Source organism: Talpa occidentalis, unplaced genomic scaffold (genome assembly GCF_014898055.3).
Source record: "Talpa occidentalis isolate TD23 unplaced genomic scaffold, MPIMG_talOcc4v2.1 talOcc4.16, whole genome shotgun sequence".
Taxonomy (NCBI): Eukaryota; Metazoa; Chordata; class Mammalia; order Eulipotyphla; family Talpidae; genus Talpa; species Talpa occidentalis.
Window position 1 is genome coordinate 80,822,658 of NW_023601653.1, and position 27,737 is coordinate 80,850,394.

Sequence of the window (27,737 nt, forward strand, 5' to 3'; positions counted from 1 at the left end):
CAACACTGTATTGAATGACAGTGCTGAGAGGCCTGTTCACAACCTGAGGCAAAATTGTTCACCATTGAGTATGATGTGGTCTGTGTGTTTTTAATATATAAACTTTATTAAGTTGAGGTATGTTCCCAAGTTCCTTCCATACTCATTTTATTAAGTTTTTTTAATCACAAATGAATGTTGAAACATACCAAATGCTATTTTAATTAAAGCAGAAAAAAAAAATCCATTTTGACTTCTTAATCTTCTCTCTTGTTTTTCAGTTTTCAACTGTCTAGATATTTCCTTTTCTTTTCTGCCGCCTCTTTAAATATTCCCTGGTTGATTTTTACAGGCAGACTAACTAAAACATTGATCTTATAATGAGAAATCGCACATCAATAACAACGTTCATCTTACTGGGACTTACAGAGGACCCACAGCTGCAAGTGCTGGTTTTTGTCTTCTTATTTCTGACATACATATTAAGCATAACTGGAAACCTGGCAATTATCATTCTTTCCCTAATAGATCCCCAACTCAAGACACCTATGTATTTTTTTCTCCGAAATTTCTCCTTCTTAGAAATTGCATTCACTACAGTCTGCGTTCCCAGATACTTGTATATTTTATCAACTGGAGATAATACCATTACTTATAATGCCTGTATCAGTCAATTATTTTTTATTGTACTTTTAGCGGCCACAGAATTTTTTCTCCTGGCAGCCATGTCCTATGACCGCTACGTGGCCATCTGCAAGCCCCTGCATTATGTGACCATCATGAACACCAGAGTCTGCACCATCCTCATTGTCTGCTGCTGGCTCTCTGCATTAATAATCATCCTCACACCACTTGGCATGGGCCTCCAGCTAGAATTCTGTGACTCCAATGCCATCGATCATTTTGGCTGTGATGCCTCTCCTCTTTTTAAAATTTCATGCTCAGATACCTCGTCCATAGAGGTGGTGGTCATTTTCTGTGCAGTGTTGATATTCATCGTCACACTGATAGCAGTGGCTCTTTCCTACATCTATATCATCAGGACTATCCTAGGATTCCCTTCCGCTTCACAGAGAAAGAAAGCTTTTTCCACCTGTTCTTCTCACATGATTGTTGTTTCCATCACCTACGGCAGCTGTATCTTCATCTACATCAAGCCTTCAGCCAAAGAGCAGGTGGAAATTAACAAAGGCGTATCTGTGCTTACGACATCTGTTGCTCCTCTGCTGAACCCCTTCATTTATACTTTGAGGAACAAGCAAGTGAAACAAGCTTTCAAAGACACAATTAAAAAAATTGCATTTATTTTAAACAAGTAAGAGCACATGGAATTGGAACAATCAAAAGAAAAGGAGAGATTTATACTTCAACATTTTTTGCAAATCCCAAACAGTTTAGTTAATATTCTCTTGATCTCTTCAATCTTCATTTGTGAATCTTTCTGGATTAAATAAATTTCTTTCTCTCTCTAATCTCAATAAAAGTACTTCTCCTGAGACAGCATAAGAATTTATTAGCAGGAACCAAAATCGTGCCTTATCCAACACAAAGGGTAGCTTATATTATTCAAAAGGTTACTATATAAAATGTTAAATATAGTATCTATGATTTCCAAGAAATTTTTGACGGCTTTGATAAATTCCTTTGTTTTAATACATAAATATGCTGAAAGAAACACCAGAAATATAAAAGAAGTAGTTCATCTTCGTTTTAAGGTGTTGGTCAAACAAACTTTAAGATAAGAACTTGAAATAAGCATAACAGTAAAATAAATACATGTAGCCAAAGTCAGAAAATAAATACCTGAGATGAGGAAGCAAATACACATAAAAAATACATTATTTCAAGGCAAGAAAAAAATTAGACCACAGCTACTTGACAATAGCAGGCTAGCATTCATATGTTCATGCATACACACAATAAAAATAAAGCAATATTTAAAATAACAAGAGTATTTTTCCCTCTGTCAAACCAATTTGTTGTAGTCTGTTTCCTGCATTTAATTAGCACAAAACGGAATCAACTATATGAGGAAAAGACAATGAGTAATTCAAAATAATCCCTCTGAAAAAGAGAATTTCAGAAAATTAGTCCACAATTTTTTAGCTCAATTCATGCTATGACCTAGAGATAAAGAGCAACATGATTGTGCCTCTGAGATGTGTTTGCAAAGATCAGATCAGGTAACAAAGTTAGTATCCTCAGCCCAATGCCAGACTGAACTAGGACAGGGCAGGAGATCCCCATGCAGCCATGACTGGGAGTCTGATGTTCCACAGGGAGGGCAAGTGTGCTAAGGGTACCAGCTACAGTGCTGAGAGCTCAACAGAGGTGCAGAGGTCAGGCTGTCTGTGACCTTGGAGTTTTGAGCCAAGCAAAGTGAAGACACCTTGTCAATATTCCCTGAAGTCCCAGATCTCACTGAACATTGGGGAGAATGCTAAGGAATACATCAAGGCTATGGACCACAGTTTAGAGCAAGAGTCAGATAATTGAGGCCTGAGGGTAAAATCCAGCCACCAGTGGATAGTTGTAAATAAAGTTTTATTAGAACATGTCCAGTGTCAAATATTTGTGTATTTTCCATGGCTAATTCTAATGTCAGAGCAGACTCATTTAATAAAGATCCCATGAATCAAAATCCAGACATGCTTTCTATCTGCTCTTTTACAGAAAAAGTCTACCCACTTCAGTCTTTACACATTGGACATGAATGCTGAAATTTTAACCACATGTATGTACAAAAGAACAAGAAAAATTAAGAAAAAAATTTAGGAAGATATCAAAGATATTATCTAATATCAGGACAAATAGTACAATGTTATTAATAAATAGTGTTGGAATAGCTCGCTAATCATGTGTAGGAATTTGTAGATTTAATGACCCTATGGTCAAATATTGTGCAAATAATGAAAGCTATAGATACAAATAAATCAAAACCTAAAGTTTCTAGAAGAAAATATAGATATAATGTTTGATTAAAAGGTTTGATTAAAATTTTTCTAAAGGAAGCAAATTTAGAAACTATAAAGCAAAACTTAGATGTAACTCAAGACTGACTAACATCAAATGTCATAGACTACATTCAATGATACACAAAAATAAAATATATAGGACTAACATGTATAATTATCCATAGTGTATGAACATTTCACTAAAAACAAAGGACAAAGCCAACACTCCAATATTTAAGATTGGGAAAGTCCAAGAACAACCCAATTAATAAATTAAGAATGAATGGCTGACAAACATCTAAAAAATTCTTTTGTCTGATTCACAAACTATTATTTATAAATTGAAATAAAACAATAATTATTTCAGAACAATTTCAAGATCTGATGATGCTCAGTTTACTTTAATGGGTACCAATGCTCTATCTTCCAGTCCCCTAGGACGCTGTCCCTATTGCTTTGTTCTATTTTCATTGTTAATTATACATCAAATTAATAACTTTATTTTTTTAAAGATTTATTTATGTATTTATACAAGCACTGGGTACAGTCAGAAGCGTGGGAGGGTGAGAGAATTCACCAGAGCCAGAGCGGGAGCAGAACAGGCAGAAGGACCGAAGCAAACTGCTGAGGGGAGCATCGGGCAGCAGGAGAGCCATGCGGGACCCTCCTCTGGTGGCCGGGGAGCAGCCGGGGATCGAACCGGCGCTGCAGAGGCTGTGGGCAGCTTCGCAACACAGCGCTCAACTGCTGCGCCACTGGGGAGGCCCAAATTAATAACTTTAAACTAAGGTCACAAAAGATAATTTCATCTGTTAATTTGTTTTATCCCAGTACACCTGTTGTAGATTAAGTAGGGAATAATCCCTTCAGTCTTCTTAAAACAAAGCTTGTTGACATTCATGCTCACACAGCACGTGTCTTTCTCTCCTATATGTACATTGTGCAGGCAATTTTAAGATTCCCCTCTGCATAGCAAAGCAAAAAAATTTTTTCACTTGTTGTCTCTATCATTTATGGCAAGTGTATAATCATTGATATCAATCTGTTGGCCAAGGGCAAGTTCTCTCATTTACAAACATGTTTTCTATATTAATTTTAATTACACCCAGTAGTGACTTTTAAACAGGGGCTCCTAGGACATTTTTTTTTAACTTAGTTGACAGTTGACCATATAAAGCATGCTCAGTCATATCTGTGGTGAACTATTTAAGGAAATCAAAGCTAAAATTGTTGGATCAGATCAACTTTTCAAGAATCAGAAATTTCTGTTTTTCCTCTGCCTGTTTGCAAGTTTTCCTTCTATTTGTTTATTCAGATTGTGCAGAAATAATTGCCATTTTAACTTTAACTGACATGGCAATTTATGATAAAAGTTAGACATAGGAATATAGAAATTGAGATAGTGATAGATTGTGCATGCATTTCCATTGCTACCTTTGAGTGAAAGTTGAGAGTATGACTAGATTGTGTCCATGTTACTGTTAAGAATTCTTGATAAATGGTGAGATTCAATAAGGATCTGTGTGGATAAAACAAAAACTAAAGCCTGATGAGAGACTGAAGAGTAAGTATTTCATATTTCTCAATTCAATTTTTATTCTGAAATTTGGAAAAACAAACTATTTCTTATTATACTCTTATGTATATATAATATATATAAACTTATATATTTACATATAAACATGAATTTATACTTACATGTGTGTTTAATTTGGATAGCTCTAAAGAATACAAGAAATTAATTTCTTGAATGTCATTTCTTTTTCAAGAATATTAAACATGGAAGCAAATGCGGGGTTCTCTCCCCATGTTCTCTGAATTGGTGAAGTTATGTGGGCAATTAAATAGTCAAATTTGGTGGGAAGATAATGCAGCATCTACTGCTCCCACTGTCAACACACACAATCTAGATATTTATCTCCCCAATGCAATTTGGTCTAATTTTTCATTTTTTTTTAATCTGACCTTTTTAAAAGCATAAGTAAGTGATTTTGACATCTAAAGTCTGTTAAACCAAATAGTAAATTACATTTGAAATATATTATTTTATCAGAAACATTGGAGGCACTTTTTGATATTAACTGGTAGGACAAAAGTGTTTCTAAATGCTGCCTTTGTTGTATAGATTCCATCCAAGACCATGAAAGAAGGAATTCAGGGGCAGCTTTGTTTGAAACTAGCCATCTAATAACACACCATCCAAAAAAAGGTGCTAATTCTAATCTAACTAGACTACAGTCAAAGTAGAGTGCCCTATATTTTATCTGTAAAAACCAAAATAGCACTTCCACACACTTAAGGGACTCCTAGAAAAATGTGGAGGTAAATATTAGACAATGGAAATCATCATTAGCCTATATCTAATGGAGCTTACATTTATGTTTTTAGAGTCCCTTTTTTCCACATTGTCCACATGAGAAATTATTTAAGTGGAGTGTGGAGTGTGGACAGCAGAGCTGATGAAGTGTCCAGCTCCACTTTTTTTCTCTTGAAAAATGATCATTCTCACATGCTGGAGGTGACGTCTTGTTCTTCCAAGTTGCATTTCCCTCATAGTACACCATCAAGAATGTCTATTCTTGTGTCTGTCAGCCAGCAGTTTGGAGACATGTCCATTCAGATCCTCTGACCAGTTTTCCACTGTCTTGTTCAGTATTTGTGTTCTTGAGTTGTGTGACTTCGTTGAATACTTCGGCTATTAACCCCATGCTGCATGTACATGTGCATATATCTTCTTCCATCCAATAGAATTCATTTTTATTTTGATAATGTTTTCTTTCACTGTGCAGAGGCGTTTTAGTTTCATGTAATCCCATTTCTTTATTTTTTGCTTTTGCTTGCATAAAGGCATCTCTAAGGCCAATATCAAGGGCTCTATCAGTTTTGTTTTCTTGTCTGTATTTTCTGACTTCAGTTGTTACAACCAAGTCTTTAATCCATTTCAAATTAACTTTGTGTACAATACAAGATAGTCGCTGGTTTTATTCTTTTCTATTTGTCCACTTTTGCCAGTACCATTTATTGAAGATATTTTACTTGTTCCAATTTATGCTTCTGCTCCATTATCATAAACTCACTCTCAGTACATGTGTAGGTTTTTGTCTGGGTTCTCATTTCTGTTCCACTGGTCTGTATGTCTGTTTTTATTCCAATACTTATTTGAACTTAGGTAGTAGGATGTCTCCATTTTTTTTCTTACTTCTCAAGATTGTTTTTGCCATTTCAAATAAATTCTGTGATTTCATGTTCTAATTCTTTGAAGAATGTGATTCACATTTGATGGGAATTACATTGAATTTGCATGTTGCTTTATGTAATATGGTCAATTTAAAGATATTAATTTTTGCAAACCATGAGCATGGGCTAGCTCATCATTTCTTTGTGTCTTCTTCATTTCCTTCAACAATGTCATGTGATCAATAACATACAGGTCTTTAAACTATTTGATTAAATACATTCCAAGTTATGTAATTCTTTCTGATATGATTGTAAATGGCATTTTTTCTGATTTCTCTTTCTGCCATTTATTGTTTGGATATAGAAATGCAATAGAATTTTGTATATTAATTTTGTAGCCTCCCTCTGTAATGTAGTTACACTATTTCTTACACCTCTTTCTGGAGAATTTGAAATTCTGTGTACATGATCCTGCTATCTGATATCATACAAAGTGATAATTTTATTTTTCCCTTTATAATTTGATAACTCCTTTTCTTTGTTAACCTAGTACTTTGAATAGGGCCCCAACTCTGTATTGAATGACAGTGGTGAGAGAAGCCATCTTGTTATGTTCCTGACCTAATGCAAAAACTATCACATTTTCACCAATGAGCGTGATGTGGGCTCTGTATATGTCTGTGTAATCTTTATTGAGGTATGTTCCCTATTCATTCCATACTCATTTTATTGAGGTTTTTTTTTAACACAAATCGTTGTTGAAATTTACCAAAACACTAGTTTAATGAAAGCAGAAAATGAATCCACATTAGCTCAAAAAAAAAAAACAAATGGAAGAAATTTAAAAAAAAAGAAAGAAAATGAATCCACATTTGACCATTAATTTTCTCGCTGTTTCAATTTTCTATTTTATTGATGTCTCTTTTATATTATTCCTCTTGTTTAGATAATTCCTTACTGCCTGTTTACAGGCAGAGTGAATAAAACATCGCGCTTATAATGAGAAATCGCACATCAATAACAACATTCGTCTTGCTGGGACTTACAGATGACCCACAGCTGCAAGTGCTGGTTTTTGTCTTCTTACTTCTGACATACATATTAACCATAACTGGAAACCTGACAATTATCATTCTTTCCCTAATAGATTCCCAACTCAAGACACCTATGTATTTTTTCCTCCGAAATTTCTCCTTCTTAGAAATTGCATTCACTACAGTCTGCGTTCCCAGATACTTGTATATTTTATCAACTGGAGATAATACCATTACTTATAATGCTTGTTTTGGTCAAATCTTTTTTGTTGCACTTTTCGGGGACACAGAATTTTTTCTCCTGGCAGCCATGTCCTATGACCGCTATGTGGCCATCTGCAAGCCCCTGCATTATGTGACCATCATGAACACCAGAGTCTGCACCATCCTCATTGTCTGCTGCTGGCTCTCTGCATTGATAATCATCCTCACACCATATGGCATGAGCCTCCAGCTAGAATTCTGTGACTCCAATGCCATTGATCATTTTGGCTGTGATGCCTCTCCTCTTTTTAAAATTTCATGCTCAGATACCTCGTCCATAGAGCTGGTGGTCATTTTCTGTGCAGTGTTGATATTCATCGTCACACTGATAGCAGTGGCTCTTTCCTACATCTATATCATCAGGACTATCCTAGGATTCCCTTCCGCTTCACAGAGAAAGAAAGCTTTTTCCACCTGTTCTTCTCACATGATTGTTGTTTCCATCACCTACGGCAGCTGTATCTTCATCTACATCAAGCCTTCAGCCAAAGAACAGGTCGAAATTAACAAAAGAGTATCTGTGCTTGTGACATCTGTTGCACCTCTGCTGAACCCCTTCATTTATACTTTGAGGAACAAGCAAGTGAAACAAGCTTTCAATGACACAATAAAAAAAATTGCATTTATTTTAAAGAAGTAAGAGCACATGGAATTGGAACAATCAAATGAAAAGCAGAAAGTATTCTTTAACATTGTTTTGAAAGGCACCACCACCTAAGTAGGTTAATATTGTAATATTTGAATCTTGATTTGAGAACCTATTTAGATTAAATAATTTCTTTCTCTCTTTAATCTTAATCAAAGTGTTCCTATTTTTAAAAGCATGATTATTTATTTCTAGAAATCAAAATCTTCCCTCATCCAAACATTAAGCATATATATTATTCAAAAAGAAACTGTATAACATATCAAATATGTTATCTAAGTTGCCCGGAAATATTTGAAACAATAGCTTTGATAACAATAGCTTTTATTTTAAATATGTAAATATGCTAAGAGAAACAGTTGAAATATCAGAAATAGTTCATCTTAGTATTAGGGTGTTGATAAAACAAGCTTTAATATAAGATCTTAAACTAAGCATATCAAGTAAAATAAATGTATGATAACCAAAGTCAAAAATTAAATATCTGAAATATGCAAAAACACATGTAGGGCAAAAGTGGTCAAGGTTACCAGCTAGAGTGCTGAGAGCTCAACAGAGGTGCAGAGGTCAAGTTGTCTGTGACCTTGGAGTTTTGAGCCAAGCAAAGTGAAGACACCTTGTCAATATCCCCTGAAGTCCCAGATCTCACTGAATATTGGGGAGAATGCGAAAGAATGCCTCAAGGGTATAGACCACAGTTTAGAGCAAGAGTCAGATAATTGAGGCCTGAGGGGAAAATCCAGCCACCAGTAGATAGTTGTAAATAAAGTTTTATTAGAACATGTCCAGTGTCAAATATTTGTGTATTTTCCATGGCTAATTCTAATGTCAGAGCAGACTCATTTAATAAAGATCCCATGAATCAAAAGCCAGAAATGCTCTGTATCTGCTCTTTTACAGGAAAAGTCTACCCAATATAAATAAATGGTTTTATATAAGCTTTGATTAAAATCTTTCTAATGGAAGCAAGTTTAGAAACTATAAAGCAAAACTTAGATATAGCTTGACTAACAAGCACATCAAATGTCATAGACTACATTCAATGATACACAAAAATAAAATATATAGGACTAACATGTATAATTATCCATAGTGTATGAACATTTCACTAAAAACAAAGGACAAAGCCAACACTCCAATATTTAAGATTGGGAAAGTCCAAGAACAACCCAATTAATAAATTAAGAATGAATGGCTGACAAACATCTAAAAAATTCTTTTGTCTGATTCACAAACTATTATTTATAAATTGAAATAAAACAATAATTATTTCAGAACAATTTCAAGATCTGATGATGCTCAGTTTATTTTAATGGGTACCTGTGCTCTATCTTCCAGTCCCCTAGGACACTGTCCCTATTGCTTTGTTCTATTTTCATTGTTAATTATACATCAAATTAATAACTTTAAACTAAGGTCACAAAAGATAATTTCATCTGTTAATTTGTTTTATCCCAGTACACCTGTTGTAGATTAAGTAGAGAATAATCCCTTCAGTCTTCTTAAAACAAAGCTTGTTGATATTCATGCTCACACAGCACGTGTCTTTCTCTCCTACATGTATATTGTGGAGGCAATTTTAAGATTCTCCTCTGCACAGCAAAGAAAAAATTTTTTTCACTTGTCGTCTCTATCATTTATGGCAAGTGTATTATCATATATATCAATCCTTCTGCCAAACAAAATGTGGACCTTAATGAATAGGTATCCATATTCACTCCATCTTTACCCTTTCGATGAATATCTTAACTTATACCTGAGGAACAAACAAGTGAAACAAGCTTTCGGTAACAAAGCAAAAGGCAGTGACACAAATTGAATTTCTCATCCACAAGTAAACATTTGGTGAAATTGATCAAGCACTGACAAGAACAGAAAAAAATGACTTTTAAATTTTCCTTAAGATCTAAAACATTTTTTTTTCATATTAGTTCATAGCCCAGTCAGATTAAATTTCTCATAGCCCATGAGACTTATTTTAGGGATTCACAATATACCAGTCAAACATCCTCAAGCTGCAATCAATAAGTCCTACTCTTCCGGTGTGGTGTAACAAAGTACATGTGAAAAGTTTGGATCTTATATGCCTATACTGCAAATGGTATCATAAACTAAACCCTATCACTTCAATATGAAGGATTTTCATGAGCATTTCTTTTTTTATAGTTATATTTAACTGGAAGAGAAAGAATTAAGAAAATCACTCCATTTACGATCACATCTTTTTTGATCATTGAGTAGTATTCCATTTTGTGTGTATCTCACATATTGTAAATTCATTCATCTGCTTTGGGGCATTTAGGTTGTTTGCATATCTTGATTATTTTAAATGGTGTTGCAATAAACATGGGTAGTAGGCTTCATTTAAATGGTGTTTTGTGTTATTTTGGTAGATTCATATGAGTGGATTTGCAGGATCATATGGTAGATCCATTTTTAATGATTTCAGGAACCTCCACACCTTTCCATAATTGCTAGACTAGTTTGCATTCCCACCAGTAAAATAAGAGAGTTCCTCTTTCACCACACTGTTTCTAGCATAATGTACATTATGAAAATTTTTTTTAAATCTTAAATACAATTTATTGTAAGTCAAATCCTAAAAGTATGTAATATCTTATTGATCTCAGAAGAAATATTGCTGTGAAACTCTAGAAATAAATTGCGCTAGATATTAAGTCAATTATCATGACATTTGTTTCTTAATTATTTTACAGCAGTTTTATTTTTACTTTTTTTTATTTTTTTATTTTTTTTTAAATAATAAATTTTATTTTTATATTCCCCATACAATTGCAGACCCCCCATTCTGACCCCAATTCCTCCCCTCCCGCCCCCGCCACCCTAAAAGTGTCTCTGGTTCATAGTTTTTTGTTGATTTTGATTTTCACTTTCTTATAGTTATTCATTTACCTGGTCCCTTATTTAAGTTTTCTAGATTCCTGCTATGAGTGAGACCATCCGGTATTTTTCTTTTTCTTTTTGGCTTATTTCGCTGAGCATGATCCCTTCCAGCGCCATCCATGTTGCTGCAAATTGCATGTGTTTATCTTTTTTGAATGCTGAGTAATATTCCATGGTATATATGGACCACATCTTCTTGATCCAGTCATCTATTTTTGGGCATTTGGGTTGTTTCCAAAGCTTAGCTATTGTAAACAGTGCTGCTATAAACATAGTGGTGCAGGTGCTCTTTGGAATGGATGTTTCTGTGTCCTTTGGGTTTAGTAGGTCCAGAAATCTCCACACAGCTCTCCACAGTGGTTGGACCAGTTTGCACTCCCACCAACAGTGCAGAAGAGTTCCTTTTTCTCCACACCCTCGCCAACATTTGTTGTTGCTAGTTTTTTTAATATGTGCCATTCTCACTGGTGTAAGATGGTATCTCATGGTAGTTTTGATTTGCATTTCCCTGATGACAAGTAATGTTGAACATTTTTTCATATGCCTGTTGGCCATTTGCATATCCTCTTCTTCGAAACACTACGTGATTTGCACATCAAAGACATCTTTACAGACACATCACCCAAAGCAGTGATAGTGAAGGCAAAGATAAACAGCTGGGACTACATCAAATTAAAGAGCTTCTGCACAGCAAAAGAGACAATAACAAAAACAAAGAGAAACCCCACCAACTGGGAGAACATTTTGCACCCAACACTAATGATAAAGGACTGATCACAAAAATCTGCAAAGAGCTGATGAGACTCAACAACAACTAAGAAAATAATCCAGTCAAAAAATGGGCAGAAGAGCTAAAAAGAAACTTCTCTGAAGAGGAAATACATTATGAAAATTTTTAAATCTTCCCGATGACAGAGAAGATGTTTTGGTTAACAAGGTAAATCATAAATTACTGCAAAAATATATAAATAAATATATAAGATAAGGATTTAAAACTTCTCAAACAATGGCAATAGATTCAGAAATAATACAAAAGACAAATATATTTTATGTGTTAAACAAAGCTTTTCTATATCTACACCATTAATTGCAATAAATTTAAATAGAGAATCATGAAACAATATCTTTAAAATACAAGACTTTTATTACTTATTAACATGAATATATGCAAACATATTTGAAAATTATAAAAAATCTCTGACACAAAAACTGTGAAAGGGTAGTAATATTCTGTGTTTTATGAAAACATTTGCCTTGTAAGTAATGTATGTCATTATCAATTAATAAAATATGAATAAAAGTGAACAAAGAGCAAACTATTATTAGGATCATTGTTTTGACATAGATTAGTGAGCTGATAATACATCTTGACCTTGATGTTATTCACACTTCTCCAAGGACACTGTCTCAATCTAGGTGCATTAGTTAGCTATTGGCTTGGTTTTCTATATTAATTATAATTTTACATATTAGTGTCTTTGGAACAGGGTCACCAAGGACAATTATTTAAACTTAGTTGATAGTTGCCCATATAAAGCAGCTCTGCCATATCTGTGGTGAAATTTCTATGAGAATCACAGGTAAAACTGTTGTATTGCATCATCAACTTTTGAAGAATCAGAAATTTCTGTTTTTCCTCTGCCTGTTTGCTAGATTTCCTGCTATGAATTTATTCTGATTATGCAGAAATAATTGTCATTTTAACTTTAACTGACATGGCAATTCATGATAAATGTTAGACATAGGAATATAAAAATTGATAAAGCTTGTGCATGCATTCCCACTGCTACCCTGAAAGTGGAGAGTATAACTAGATTATGTCCATGTTACTAAGAATTCTTTTTATTGGTGAGATTCATTAAGAATCCATGTGGATAATCCCAAAACTGAAGCCTGATGAGAGAATTAAAAGTATTTCTATTTTTCTCAAATTAATTTTTTATGCTAAATTAGGAAAAATAATTTAAATATTTTTGACAAAGAAGGAACTCGGGAAGCTTTGTTTGAAACTAGCTATCCAATAACACACCATCCAATAGAAGGTGCTAATTAAAATATCACATTCCTAATTAAGTTTAAATACATATATACACATATCTACATATAAACACAAATTTATACATATATGTGTGTTTAATTTGGATAATTCTAAAGAACCCAACAAATTAATTTCTTGAATATCATTTATTTTTTAAGTATTAAACATGGAAGCAAAAGTTTTAAAAATTGGTAAAGTATGTGGGCAATTAAATAGTAAAATCTAGTAGGAATATAATGCAGCATCTACGGCTCCCACTGTCACACGCACAGAATCTCAAATATTAATCTCATCAACTTTGATGAGATTTGGGTTGATTTTTCACTTTTTAAAATCTTATCTTAAAAAGCATAAGTAATTTTTGACATCTAAGTTCTTTTAAATAAAATAGTAAATAAGACTTGAAATGTATTATTTTTTCGGAATCATCTGAGGCACAGTTTGATGTTAACGAGGACAAAAGGTTGTTTTGCATCCTAGGATAATACAGGGGTCTGCAGGGACTTTTTGATACAAATTTCAATGGGGGATGAAAAGAAAATGACTGTAAGAAGGAAGGAAGGTGGGTTGTGGTGATAAGTAATCCTGCTTCTCATGTAATTATTACAGCTATTTCAAGTGTGGATCTGCAGAATCACATGGGGTGACAGCATTTCAACAATTTTTTTTTTTTTGCATGAACCTGTATCAGTGTTTTTTCTCTCTGATAGTATCTAGAAATTCTAAATGCTGCCTTTGTGTGTAGATTCCATCCAAGACCATTTGACAAAGAAGGAATTCAGGGGAAGCTTTGTTTGAAACTAGCTATCCAATAACACACCACCCAATAGAAGGTGCTAATTCTAATCTAACTAGACGACAAAGTAGCTTGTCCTATATATTATCTATAAAATCAAACTAGCACGTCCACACACTTAAGGGACTTCTAGTAAATATGGAGGTAAATATAATACAATGGAAATCATCATTAGAATAAATCATCATTACACTTTTTAAGACCTCATTACCTTCCACTTATTTTATGGAGTTCTGTTTGTTCACATTGTCCATATCAGAAATTATTTAAGAGAAAAGTCCTGTGGAGAGTGGCCAGCAGGGCTGATGACGTGTCCAGCTCGAGACACTAGATTCTACTTAAAAACTGTGCTCCTTCCCTTTGGGTCTCCCCCACCCTTCCTGCGACTACATCAGTTTTACAGTCAACTGTCAAGACTTAGTTTTTGAGTTCGCTTTTATCTGACACTTTGCTTAGTTTCTCCACATCCCACATGTAAGTGACACCATCTAGCACTTGTCTTTCTCCTTCTGTCTTATTTCACTTAACATAATCCTCTCCAGCTTCATCCACTTTGCTGCAAATGACATGAGTTTTACTTGTTTTTGGATCACTGAGATATACTATTTTCTATCTCCACTATTAATAATGGACATTTCACTTGCCTCATATTCTCCTGCACTTGCTATTAATATCAATTATTCTGGGCCTCCCCGGTGGCGCAGCAGTTGAGCGCTGGGCTGCAAAGTTGCCCGCAGCCTCTGCAGCGCCGGTTCGATCCTTGGCCACCAGTAAGGTTAATCTTGAATTCAGATACATACATTTTATTTTACCTGTGTATTTATAATAAATACATCACCTTTGGCAATTTTTGTCTTACAAATATCTTCCCCTAGTAAATAACTACCCATTTCATTTTTTTAAAAAACTGACTTTTTTTACTTTTATTATCTATTGCAAATTTCTTTTGATTGTGTTCATATTTAGCCATATGTATATCTTATGGTAGTAGCACCATTTATGATTTTACTTCTCCTCTCAAATTGCTTTGTGTTACTCTATTTCAGTCCTTGAAATTCTTTGTATATTATCATGCTATCTTCAAAGTGATAGATTTCCTTCTCCCTTATAATTTGAATAACTCCTTTTCTTTGTTGATCTGGTTGCTCTGAATAGAACTTCCAACACTGGATTGAATGATAAAGGTGAGAGAAAACCATCCTGGTATATTCCCGACCTGAGACAAAAACTATGACTTTTTCACCAGTGAGTATGATGTAGTCTGGTGTTTTTCATATACAACCTTTATTAAGTTGAGGTATGTTTTCATGTTCCTTCCATACTCATTTTATTAAGTGTTTTTTTTTTTTACCACAAACAGATGTTCAAACTTAACTTCTGCTATTTTAATAAAAGCAGAAAACAAATCCACTTTGACGTCATTAATCTTCTCTCTTGTTTTTCAATTTTCAACTTTCTAGATATTTCCTTTTATTTTCTGTCTCCTCTTTAAATATTTCCTGGTTGATTTTTTTACAGGCAGACTAACTAAAACATCGAGTTTATAATGAGAAATCGTACATCAGTAACAACATTCATCTTGCTGGGACTTACAGATGACCCACAGCTGAAAGTACTAGTTTTAGTCTTCCTGCTTCTGACATACATATTAAGCATAACTGGAAACCTGACAATTATCATTCTTTCCCTAATAGATTCCCAACTCAAGACACCTATGTATTTTTTTCTTCAAAATTTCTCCTTCTTAGAAATTTCATTCACAACAGCTTGTGTTCCCAGATACTTGTATATTTTATCAACTGGAGATAATTCGATTACTTATAATGCCTGTGTCAGCCAAGCATTTTTTATTGTAGTTCTTGGGTCCACAGAATTTTTTCTCCTGGCAGCCATGTCCTATGATCGCTATGTGGCCATCTGCAAGCCCCTGCATTATGTGACCATCATGAACACCAGAGTCTGCACCATCCTCATTGTCTGCTGCTGGCTCTCTGCATTGATAATCGTCCTCACGCCACTTGGCATGGGCCTCAAGCTAGAATTCTGTGACTCCAATGCCCTCGAACATTTTATCTGTGATGCTTCTCCTCTTTTCAAAATTTCATGTTCAGATACTTCGTCCATAGAGCTGGTGGTTGTTTTCTGTGCAGTGTTAATATTCATCGTCACACTGATAGCCGTGGCTCTTTCCTACATCTATATCATCAGGACTATCCTAGGATTCCCTTCCGCTTCACAGAGAAAGAAAGCTTTTTCCACCTGTTCTTCTCACATGATTGTTGTTTCCATCACCTACGGCAGCTGTATCTTCATCTACATCAAGCCTTCAGCCAAAGAGCAGGTGGAAATTAACAAAGGAGTATCCGTGCTTATGACATCTGTTGCTCCTCTGCTGAACCCCTTCATTTATACTTTGAGGAACAAGCAAGTGAAACAATCTTTCAATGACACAATTAAAAAAATTGCATTTATTTTGAACAAGTAAGAATGCATGGAGTTGGAGTAATCAAACAAAAAGTAGAAATTCATTCTTGAATCTTTTTTTCAAAGACCCAACTAGCTTAGTTAGGTTAATAGTGTCATGAGCCTTTGAATCTTAATTTGTGAATTTATTTGTATTAAATAATTTCTTTCTCTCTTGGATTAAGTCTCAGCACTGTCAAGCTATTGGCAGCCACTACAGCATGAGTTCAATCCCCAGCCAGGGAGCTGACCCACATGGCGCAGCAGACCTCTCCTGTCTCACCCACTGCTCCCCTCTACAGTGTATATCAGTGGTTCTATCTGTTCTGCTCCCTACTCTGTCTCTGGTGAATCTTCTCACCCCCCTTACCCCCGGAACCTCTGGCTTGCACCCCAATTCTTGTATGCATAGATAAATTTTTTTTAAAAAAACTTCTTTCTTTATTCGCAATCAAAATCGCTTCTCTCTAGAAGAACGTGAGAGGTTTTTTTTACTGGAATCAAAAGAATACCTTAAGAGTATGGACCACAGTCTAGAGAAAGAGTCAGATAACTGCAGCCTGAAGGTAAAATCCAGGCACCACTGGTTGTCATAAATAAAGTTTTATTGGAACAAGTCCAGTCTCACTTATTTGTATATTTTATGTGGCTACTTTTAATGTCAGAACTGACTCATTTAATAGAGACATCATGGCCCAAATGACAAAATTGTTTGTATGTATACAAAGTAAGATAATTTTACAAGATGATCTAAAATTGACATTTGATATTTCTTCTTTTTTAAATTATTGATCATTGTGTATTTACAATTCAAAATAGATAATGGAATATATTACATACATTTTGAATCTTTCATTTTCTTTTCTGAATCTGATTATTTCTACTCTATGAATTATTCTGAATTCTTCATGTATTAAGAAAGATGTGAGCTGTATTTACATAGCTTAACTATTATTCAGGACTTTCTTGCTCAAAAAGACAATGTTATAAGCAAATAAATAATAGCTTATCAAGAATCTCTTCAAGATAATTATTTTCATTATGATGTATAGTTCAGTTACTCCCACAGATCAAAAAAATGAGAAATAATCCTTTATATCACCTCTTTTTCCAACTATTGTTCAAATTCTTACCCCATTGAGAGTTAAATTTATTCCCTAACTTTGAGCGGAGCATGACTCAGTGCCCTCCATCCTGCGGTGTGTGTGATCAGCAACTTGTCTGCCTAAGTCTGAACTGCCCTTTCTTACCATATAAACATATGATTGCTTTTTCAAAATGGAAGGGCAGGATTAATCAATATATATCAGTCTAAAAAAAACTACCTAACACTCAAGTACTCCCAAGCCCCTAATATTACAGAAAACAATATTTTTAGAAGAACAAAGTACTGGAAAAGAATCCATTACCAGGGCCTCCCTGGTGGCACAGGCAGTTGACCACAGCGCTATCAAGCTGTCTGCAGCCCCTGCAGTGCAGGTTCGATGCGGCTGGCCGCGGAGATAAACACATGGTGCAGCAGACTTATCCTATTTCGCCTAGGGCTCCCTCAGCAGTGTATTTCTGTTAGTCTGCCTGTTCTGTTCCCCACTCTGCCTCTGGTGGATCCTCTCACCCTCTTGCACCTCTGGACTGAACCCCGGTTCTTGTATGTATAAATAAATAAATTTTTTTAAAAATCCACCACCAGTGCAAAAGGGTAGCAAGATATGGACAGCTCCTGGTTATGCTTTATGTATATATACATAATTGTATTACTCTAGTTGAAAGCCATTTAAGATGACAAAATATAATTTAAATAATGTAAACCTCCTCTGTTAAAAATAAAACTTATCCAACCCTAAATCAGTATCTGCTAAATTCTGTGCAATTTGGAACAAAATTTGACAAAATATCTCTTTACAATTTGTAGAGGAAGCAAGCTACAAGTTTAAAATTTTAAATATATATATGCAAAAGAACAAAAAAATGCAAATATTCAAGAAAGCATCAAAGATATTATTTATATCAGGACAAATAGGACAGTATCGTTAATAGTGCTGGAATAACTGACTAAATATATGTAGGAAATTTTAGATTTAATGTGCTTGCAGCCAAATGTTATGCAAAAATGAAACCTTTATATACAAATAAATTAAAACCTAAAGCTCTAATGTCTTACCTACATTCACCTGTGGGAATGGAGGTAGAACATTCAGTAAATACATTTGTTCAATTGATTTTCTTTTGCAGAAAAATCACCTCTATCCTGAATTTCAGTGGTAAATTCCACAGTGATTTATTGAATTTCCACAGTAAATTCATAGTCCACAGTGATTTATTGATTTATTTATTGAAGTCAATAAAGAGTTAAGCCATCTTCTGGACATTTGATACATTTACTGTACACTCTTTCCCTGATACAATATGATATGAAAAGTAATATCTGAAATTGTTGTCATTCTTCATGTTAACAGGAGAGCAACTAAACAGGGTATCAAACCAGCACACAGATGGCTAAGAAAGATGGGTACAGTGCCCTGATTCATTCAGACTTCTTTTGTTTTAAAGATTTATTTTATTTATGCATACAAGAGTTGGGGTGTAAGCCAGAGGTGCAAGGGAGTGAGAGGATTCACCAGAGACAGAGTGGGGAGCAGAACAGGCAAATGGAGTGAAATCCACTGCTGAGGGGAGCAATGGGGAGACAGGAGAGGTCTGCTGCACCATGTAGGTTAATCTCTGGCCAGGGATCGAACTCTTGCGGCAGTGGCTGGCGATAGCTTCTTAGTGCTGAGTCAACCCCTTGCACCACTAGGGAGGCTCCCACTCATACGTCTCTTGATCAAACTGTTAAAGATGTTAATTCAACCCGTGAGACCCACTTTTGCAAGTTATAATGTGATATGACCTATCGGATGTGAAATGTCATGAAACACTTCAAAATTCTAAAATGTGCATAAATTTTGCTTCAGAAATTCCTCTTCCAGTAATTTATAAGGACATAGTCACATAATATTTACATAAATTGTTGAATTTACGTAAAATATTATTGAAAGATTTTTATATCATAATTTAAAAATGGGAAGTTTTATTAAATAACGGTTTATTAATTAAAAAGTACAGTGCAGAAAACTTAAAATGCAAATCTATATTTTTATCACAAAGGAGTATTTGCAGTTACTGGTTTCAAAATTGACTGCATATAAACGACTTCCCAGTGCATATTTATATATTTTCCCACTGAAAACACAGACATAAAACCATTTTGTTGTCTTTTGTTGATACTTAATTATCCATAAGTGTAAATTTCAGACAGAAATCTTTTTGCACAGAATATTTGTTTTGCGCTTGGAATGTGTTGAATAAAACGGTCGCATCTATTGTCTCCAAGGACATAATTCCCACTGCAGCTCTTTTAGGTATTTTGCCAAAAATCAGTGTATGTTAGATTCATTAGTCATCTTTGAACTCTGGTCACAAAGGACCTTTTATTTATCGAAACAGAGGATCCCTGGACATTCAGGATAATAAAACATCCATCCTACCTGATGATGTAAAAATTTACCTCTGTCCAGAGACATTAGAAAACATCTCTTTTAAAGTCTTCTAAAAATCACAAAACATTTCTCAGACATTTAAGGTAAATGTCTTTTATTTATAAGTAAATAATAAGACATACTATATTTTTTTTATTTCAGCTTTCAGAGTTGTGGGTTAGAATCTGTAATGAGAGTATGGCGGCCACTCAAAAAGCACTAACTGCTACAAAAAGTTGTCTGTGAGTGGGTGAGAACTGGCGAGAACATTTGTGTACATACTGCTCCACTTAGACTTTCAGTTTCCTTGTCGGGACTATCTGAATCACTCAGTCGACTTTGAGTCAACTAAAGTCATGATTAACTTCCATGAGAGTAAGTATGTTCTTCTTTGTTAATTTTAGCTTCTTCATTCATTCAGTATTTTAGTTCCTTGCTCTCTGTAAAGTATCACACCTACTTAGAGATCAGATGATAATAAATTAATTTGTATGTTTCTGAAAAAGAAAATTTATATCTAATGTTATTTTTGTTTTAGGAAATGAAATTTTAAGGGATTGGACTCAATGGAAATATTCATTACAGTAAAGATGGGTCAGTATTTGCTCACTCTTTTTATTCTTAGTGTGGGTAGCAATACCTGTCATATAATAAGTTCTGAAGATACATGTTTTAAATTAATTCATGAGTAATCATGAAAATAGGAGAGAAAAAGAGATGTGACTTGCCCCACAATATCACTCTGACTAATCAATATGTATCCATATATTAATACTGAGATATTACCTTATATCTTTTAATCAAATGCCAGAATATCAGCAATGTTGTCATTAACGATCAATGTCTTAATTATAAATGTAAATCATTCCTTGTAATATACCAAGTAGAAAATACATTTTAATAAAAGTAATTTATCTAAACATTCACTTAGTATTTTGATATCACAGAAGATAAATCTTGGTGATTAAAAAGAGGGGAGACTTTGGGCATCTGGAACAATGCCCTGAGTTAGGATGCTGCAATAAAATATTAAAAGCCTAAGAATTTTCTCAATTTTCTCAATTCAGTTCAGAAAGGGAAGAATTAGCCATATCTGGGTTTTATAAAAAGGATTCCGATTGCATTTATTTTAAAATACTGAAGGGGGAAATAAATATGTATGTTATTCATAGGTCAATATATTTTTTGGTAATATTTCAGCAGTTAGCTAAAGACACCGGGAGTAAAATTAGTGGTGTGATTGTCAAATGGAAAAAATTAAGAATACAGAGATGGAAAGACATGGTGATAAATTGAATGTGGGAGTAAAGAAAAAGGAACAATTAAGAAAGCCCATATATGAGGCATAGAATCAACAGGAAAGGAAGCACAACAGTGAATCTTTTTTTTTTTTTTTTTTTTTTTTTTTTTTTTGTGTGTGTGTGTGTGTGGGACCCTCGCCGGCGGCCAGGGAGCCAACCAGCGCTGCAGAGGCTGCAAGCAGCCTTGCAGCCCAGCGCTCAACCGCTGCACCACCAGGGGAGGCCCACAATAGTGAATCTTGAAAAATAAACTCTTGAAGTGTACATATCTAGGTAGGTGGATTTCTCAGTAGGAAAAATAACAAAATAAAAATGCTCAGCATACGAGTAGTAAGGAGTATTCATCATATTCTAGATGCAGCTAAGATATCTTGTCTACGTTCTCTAAATGTGTATTATTATATGCATTATCAGCATCTAAATGCATATTATATACATACTATTTTCATCTGAATTTTTGGCAAGGATTAAAATACTATATAGGGAAGTTAATTAGCTCAACGACACTCAGATGGGAAGAAAGATAAGCCTAAATTCAAATCATCTAAGTATGACCTAGATGTAAAAAATAACATAAATTCTGAAGTCAGGAATGCTGTAAGACTTATTTTCGCCATAGATACAAATTTTAGAATCATCAGTCTATTTGAATTCGCTTTACTTCTGAGAGTCCCCTAGAGGGAGCAGTGTGAAGAAAGGACAACCTGGACAAGATATTTCAGGTGACACAACAACCACAGGGATTAGAAAAGGAAAAGGAGACATGGAAGAGAATGGGAAAAAATGGACAAAGTGGTAGGAAGAAATTCAGGAAAATGTGAACTAGTGGAATTGTGAAATAGTTAAAAGCAAAAACTTTCTTCTGTTAGCAGTTTACAAACTCACATGCAGCAGAGAATCTGAGTTAAGTGAACACTGAATTGTTGTTTCATAAGTGAAGCAAGAGGGAGGCTAGTAATGACCTTGGCTGGAATAATTTAGATGGTGCACGAATCAGATGAGTCAGTATATAAATAACTAAAAGGAAAGAGGAGACATATGTCAAGTGGGTAAAATTTAAATGAAAATATAGAAGTATATTTAAGACACAATGAAACCTTGTTTAACCTGATAATGCCAAACTTTACTTATCATACGGCAAGTGTATAGAAGCAGTCAGAGGTCGTTAGGGTTTTCACTGTCAAAGGAATAAGAACTCCTAAGGGAAAGTAATTGTTCAGATGATACAAATTCCAAACCAGCTAGTAAACTAGGGAGAAATTGTTTGCAGCATGAGAACATCCTAGAAAGCATAAAGGAGATATAACATAGGTTATCCATTCTAAAAGTAGGTGAAAACTAGTGTCAAGGATAAATATTACAAATATATAATTGAAATAAATCTTCTACAGGGAAATATTACACAATTTTGGATTACAACACAATTAAATGAATCTTTAAAAAATATATTCAAGGGCCTCTCTGGTTGTACAAGGGGTTAAGTCTCAGCACTATGAAGCTGTCCGCAGCCACTGCAGCACGAGTTTGATTCCTGGCCAGGAAGCTGACCCACATGGCGCAGCAGACCTCTCCTGTCTCCCCACTGCTCCCCTCAGCAGTGTACTTCAGTCAGTCTGCCTGTTCTGCTCCCCACTCTGTCTCTGGTGAATCCCCTCACCCCCCACACCTCTGGCCTACACCCAGTTCTTGTATGCATAAATAAATAAATCTTAAAAAAAATGTATAGGAATCAAACTCAGATTTACTTCTTTTGAAGTTAGGGGCTGGTCAGCACTTGCACTCCTCATATAAAGTTTTCCTTATCATTTCAAGGAAATTGGAGAAGAGACAATCAAAAATGAGAAACCAGACTGCAGTAACAACCTTTATCCTGCTGGGACTTACAGATGATACTCAACTAAAAATTTTGCTTTTTGTCTTTCTTTTCCTTTGCTACATGTTGAGTGTATCTGGAAACCTAACCATTATCACCCTCACTTTCATTGATGCCCACCTTAAAACACCTATGTATCTTTTCCTCCAAAATTTCTCCTTCTTAGAAGTTTCATTCACAACGGCTTGTATTCCCAGATTCTTGTATAGCATATCATCCGGGGACAAATCCATTACTTATAATGCTTGTGTCAGTCAACTGTTGTTTATAGACCTCTTTGCAGTAACGGAATTTTTTCTTCTGGCCATCATGTCCTATGACCGCTACGTGGCCATCTGCAAGCCCCTGCATTACACCATCATCATGAACAGCCGGGTCTGCAGGAACTTCATCCTCTTCTGTTGGGTAGCAGCCCTGACAGTCATTCTCCCACCAATTAGTCTGGGCTTGGGCCTGGAGTTCTGTGATAAAAACATCATTGATCATTTCTGCTGTGATGCATCTCCTATCCTGAAGATCTCTTGCTCAGACACGTGGTTGATAGAACAGATGGTCATAGCCTGTGCCGTGATAACCTTCATCATGACCCTCTTGTGTGTAGTTCTTTCCTACATTTATATCATCCAAACTATTATGAGGTTTCCCTCTGCCCAGCAAAGGAAAAAAGCCTTCTCGACATGTTCTTCCCACATGATAGTTGTTTCCATTTCTTATGGTAGCTGCATCTTCATTTATGTCAAACCTTCAACTAAGGATGAAGTAGCTATTAATAAAGGGATTTCACTCCTTGTTACTTCCATTTCACCAATGTTGAATCCCTTTATTTATACACTGAGAAATAAACAAGTGAAGCAAGCTTTTCATGATTCAATTAAAAAAATTGCATTCCTCTCAAAGATGTAAAGAAAAAAAGTCAATGAATCCAATTAGAAGGAAGAGTGAGTAGGCACAGAGCCTGAATCTTTTAAGAATATTTTTAAATAGTTTATTCTCCAGTCATATAAACATTGTCACTTCCTTTTAAAACTTGCTTCCTATGAATCCTGACTAATCCTTCTTTTTTAACTCTCCATTAAAACTAAACTTTAAGAATGTTTATTCTCACTATATCGGAGAAATCTTTGTTTGTTAAATATGCTGGTTCTTATTCCTAAAAACACCTAATTGATAATACTAACCTGGGTCTGTCTTTTTTCTTATAATAAGTTCTATCTAATAAGTTTCTTATAATAAGTTCTGAATTTGTAATATCCCCACCTCGAAAGCAACATTTCAATTGTGGTTCAAAAAAAGGAATGGATGAGCCTGCATCTCCTGCCTCTCCCTACTTCAAAAAGTCCATCAGTGCAACATCAGACGGAGCCTGCACACAAAACTCAGTTACTTGGGTCATTAATCTAAATAATTCTATTCAGAAGTACATGTAATTAATGAAGTGCTCCCTTTTTATATATTCTGTGAATCCACAGTGATAAAGATTCATTAGGCATTTATACTGCTGGTTCATAAAGCAAGCTAGGTCTTAAAAAAAAATAACTTCGGAACCTTTACTCATTTGATCATTATCTCAACCACCTGTATTACTCAGGTTACTCAATGGCCCTTCTTGAGTTCATTTGAGAGGGTGTTCATTTCTTCCCTGGTGACCATGTGAACGTGTGTAAACCTCACAGCAATGAGAAGTCTTTCATCATTAGATTTCGGTACTTCTTCCTTCAGATGAGAGTATAGAATATTATGCTAATTTCCATGATGCATTGTGCTCCCTACTTTCCACTTGACTGTCTCCTCTCAACCTCTGTCTATTGACTCTGCGTTTCATTGTAAGAATTGTACCCCATCTCCAAAGAGTTTTTGTCACTCCAGGCCAAGGATGGTTTGGTAACAATCTTGGCATCAATTCATCTTGGCATCAATTATGTTTTTCTTTCTTCTCTTTTTCTTTTTTCTCTTTTTCTTTTTTATTACTAAAACCACATAAATCATTATGCTCCATGGGTATAAAAAGTCACTCTGATCACAATAGTCTTATATACCAAAAACGTTACATCATGAAAATCAGACTAACTGGGAATTATAAACTTTGCCCAGTGTTTCAAAGGTACTGTCGATAACAAGTTACAGGTCATATATTCTTCCCTTGGAAACACTCGGGATTGACAGCTGTGGCTTCTATAAAATGTCCTTCTTCTCCATAATAGCATGGGATGTGATTCATATTTGTCATGAGAGATTTAAGTGATACATGTGGAGCATTTAAGAAAGAGTCACTTTCTGTTATAAAGCATGTCTTTTTTTAATGTGTAATATATTTTGTTTTATATACTTCTTACATCATTTTTCATTTTTGTGCAATGCATGCATTTTCATTTTTGTTATATTCCCCATACAATTGTACTCCCCTTATTTTGACCTTAATCCCTCCACCCTTCCCACCCCACCCCACACCCGTAGTGTGTCTCTGGTTTATAGTTGCTTGTTGATTTTGGTTTTTTCTTTATTATAATTAGTCTTTTTCCCGGTCCCTTATTTGGGTTTTCTAAATTCCTGCTATGAGTGAGACCATCCGGTATTTTTCTTTTTCTTTCTGGCTTATTTCGCTGAGCATGATCCCTTCCAGCTCCATCCATGTCACAATGCCTTAAAAAAGACGTGCTTTATCTCTTTTTGATAAAGCACGTCTTTTTTAAGGCATTGTTTTATTTTTATCATTTACAAGGCATTTTCTATTAATATCTTAAGTCCATAAATTTCAAGTTTATTAAATAAATAACAGAGGAGAAGACTTTGTTAAAAAGATCTCACTGATAAAACCTCTTTTCTAAGGTTGTTTCTCTAGGGTGTGCCATTAATTAGCATGTTTCCAAAGGGATTTCACCAGTTCATATCTACCTCTCTTTCTCAGACAAAACTCCCTAATAGCCATTTAGTCACATTCTGTTCATTTAAACCACATTCCTTTCATTTGATAGTGTTACTTTTACGTCTTGACATACTGCTCCACCTATGTTGAACTTATGTTGAACTTTAAATATTGAGGCAATCCATTCCCAAATTTATTATCTGTATTATGCCACAGCTTATGATAAAATAAGTAAATTTTCAGAGACTTGCAGAATAAAATATTCTAGTGTGGTTAATTTAATAACATTTTATACCATTTAACTATAATCTAAAATTAAATCTTTAATAATAAAATTAGTGTAATCATGTCCACAGCTGACCTTCATTTTCTTAGACATTTTTAATAACTTCAGTTCTCAGGTATACTGGTACTTCACTTTTTATTAAAACACTTTTGTAAATCGAGCACTATACAAAAATAAACAACGTGTATGAAAATAAATAAATTTATCTCATTTTTAAAAAGAAAAAATATGGTGAATGAATTAGTTTTGTTGTACGTAACTAGCGTTTTCTGATCATTAATTACCAGGAAAAGTTTTTTTATCTGCTGCTGATTTTTCCTGTCATCATTTGTCTGTGCAATTAAAAAAATTTTTTTAAATACTCTTTTTAAAATACAGTTAGCAATGATTTAGCTCCTTGCTGGACGGTATGTTAACTCTGGAAATGAGATATTCTTGAATTTTTTGCTTTCACATTACCAATTATAACACATGTAAAAAGTATTGCACTTTTTAATATTTGATATTTCAACATAAATATTAACATTTCAGGAATATAAAGTAAATATTATAGTTTTTACTGTGTGATTTCTTAGATTATACAAATTCAAAATACTGTGAGGATGAGAAAGGAAAGACAGAAAGCACAAAATAAATACTCCATCTTTTTGCAATTGAATGAAAGCTGAACAACGACTTAAATATGCAGCAACTGTGAGTTTGACCTACTACATATGTTTTGATAGAAGGAGTCTTAATCTCAGGAGTACATTGACTTGGAAAAAACTCTTACTGATATAATAACAGGAGAATCACATGCCATGGAGGTCATCAGAGTATACTGGACAATAATCATCGAATATACAGTGGTCACAAAAATCTCCATATTTAATCAAAACAATTAGTGTACAGTCCTGCTAACAAAACATTCATGTAAGGATCCAAAAATATTGATGTAGCTCTTTAAATGCAGCTTATTTCTAAAACTATCTTGACGGTTGAAAACTGCTCTTTTCGGCTGACGAAACTCAACAAAAACAAAGTAAACAACCCAGTCAAAAAATAGGCAAAAGAGCTAAAAAGACACTTCTTCAAAGAGGAAATGCAAATGGCCAACTGGCATATGAAAAAATGTTCAACATTACTGTAATCAGGGAAATGCAAATCAAAACTACAGTGAGATACCATCTCTCACACCAGTGAGAATGGCACATATTTAAAAAGTCTAGCAACAACAATTGTTAGTGAGGATGTGGAAAAAATGGAACTCTCCTATACTGCTTGTGGGAGTGCAAACTGGTACAACCACTATGCAAAGCTGTTTGGAGGTTCCTCAAACTGCTCAAAATGGAGCTTCCATATGATCCAGCAATTCCACTTCTAGGTATCTACCCAAAGGACACAAAAACATTGATTCAAAAGGCCACCTGCACCCCTATGTTTATTGCAGCACTATTTACATAGGCAAGATATGGAAACAACCCAAATGCCGCAAAAAAAACCAACACAAATGACTGGATCAAGAAGATGTGGTACATATACACAACGGAATATTACTCAGCAATCAAAAAAGATAAACTCGTGCCATTTGCAGCAACTTGGATGGAGCTGGAAGGGATCATGCTCAGTGAAAAAAGTCAGAAAGAAAAAGAAACATGCTGG

General features: G+C 34.6%; 4 protein-coding genes across 4 annotated transcripts; all 4 read left to right on the forward strand.

The window, feature by feature from the left end:
- The first annotated feature begins 359 nt into the window (after window positions 1–359).
- On the forward strand, window positions 360–1,298 carry LOC119248454 (olfactory receptor 6C2-like). Its single transcript, XM_037515410.1, has one exon. It carries the CDS (start codon window positions 360–362, stop codon window positions 1,296–1,298), a length of 939 nt encoding a protein of 312 aa, XP_037371307.1.
- Window positions 1,299–7,109: 5,811 nt separating this feature from the next.
- Window positions 7,110–8,048, forward strand: LOC119248455 (olfactory receptor 6C2-like). The gene has a single exon (XM_037515411.1). The coding sequence runs from the start codon at window positions 7,110–7,112 to the stop codon at window positions 8,046–8,048; it is 939 nt and encodes a 312-aa protein (XP_037371308.1).
- A 7,290-nt stretch (window positions 8,049–15,338) lies between these two features.
- LOC119248456 (olfactory receptor 6C2-like) lies at window positions 15,339–16,277 on the forward strand. Its single transcript, XM_037515412.1, has one exon. The coding sequence runs from the start codon at window positions 15,339–15,341 to the stop codon at window positions 16,275–16,277; it is 939 nt and encodes a 312-aa protein (XP_037371309.1).
- Window positions 16,278–22,911: 6,634 nt separating this feature from the next.
- On the forward strand, window positions 22,912–23,850 carry LOC119248457 (olfactory receptor 6C2-like). Its single transcript, XM_037515413.1, has one exon. The coding sequence runs from the start codon at window positions 22,912–22,914 to the stop codon at window positions 23,848–23,850; it is 939 nt and encodes a 312-aa protein (XP_037371310.1).
- Window positions 23,851–27,737: the final 3,887 nt, after the last annotated feature.

Excerpts from the sequence above, each read along its gene's own strand:
- LOC119248456 (XM_037515412.1), top strand. The coding sequence starts at position 15,339 with ATGAGAAATCGTACATCAGTAACAACATTCATCTTGCTGGGACTTACA.
- LOC119248455 (XM_037515411.1), top strand. The coding sequence starts at position 7,110 with ATGAGAAATCGCACATCAATAACAACATTCGTCTTGCTGGGACTTACA.
- LOC119248454 (XM_037515410.1), top strand. The coding sequence starts at position 360 with ATGAGAAATCGCACATCAATAACAACGTTCATCTTACTGGGACTTACA.
- LOC119248457 (XM_037515413.1), top strand. The coding sequence starts at position 22,912 with ATGAGAAACCAGACTGCAGTAACAACCTTTATCCTGCTGGGACTTACA.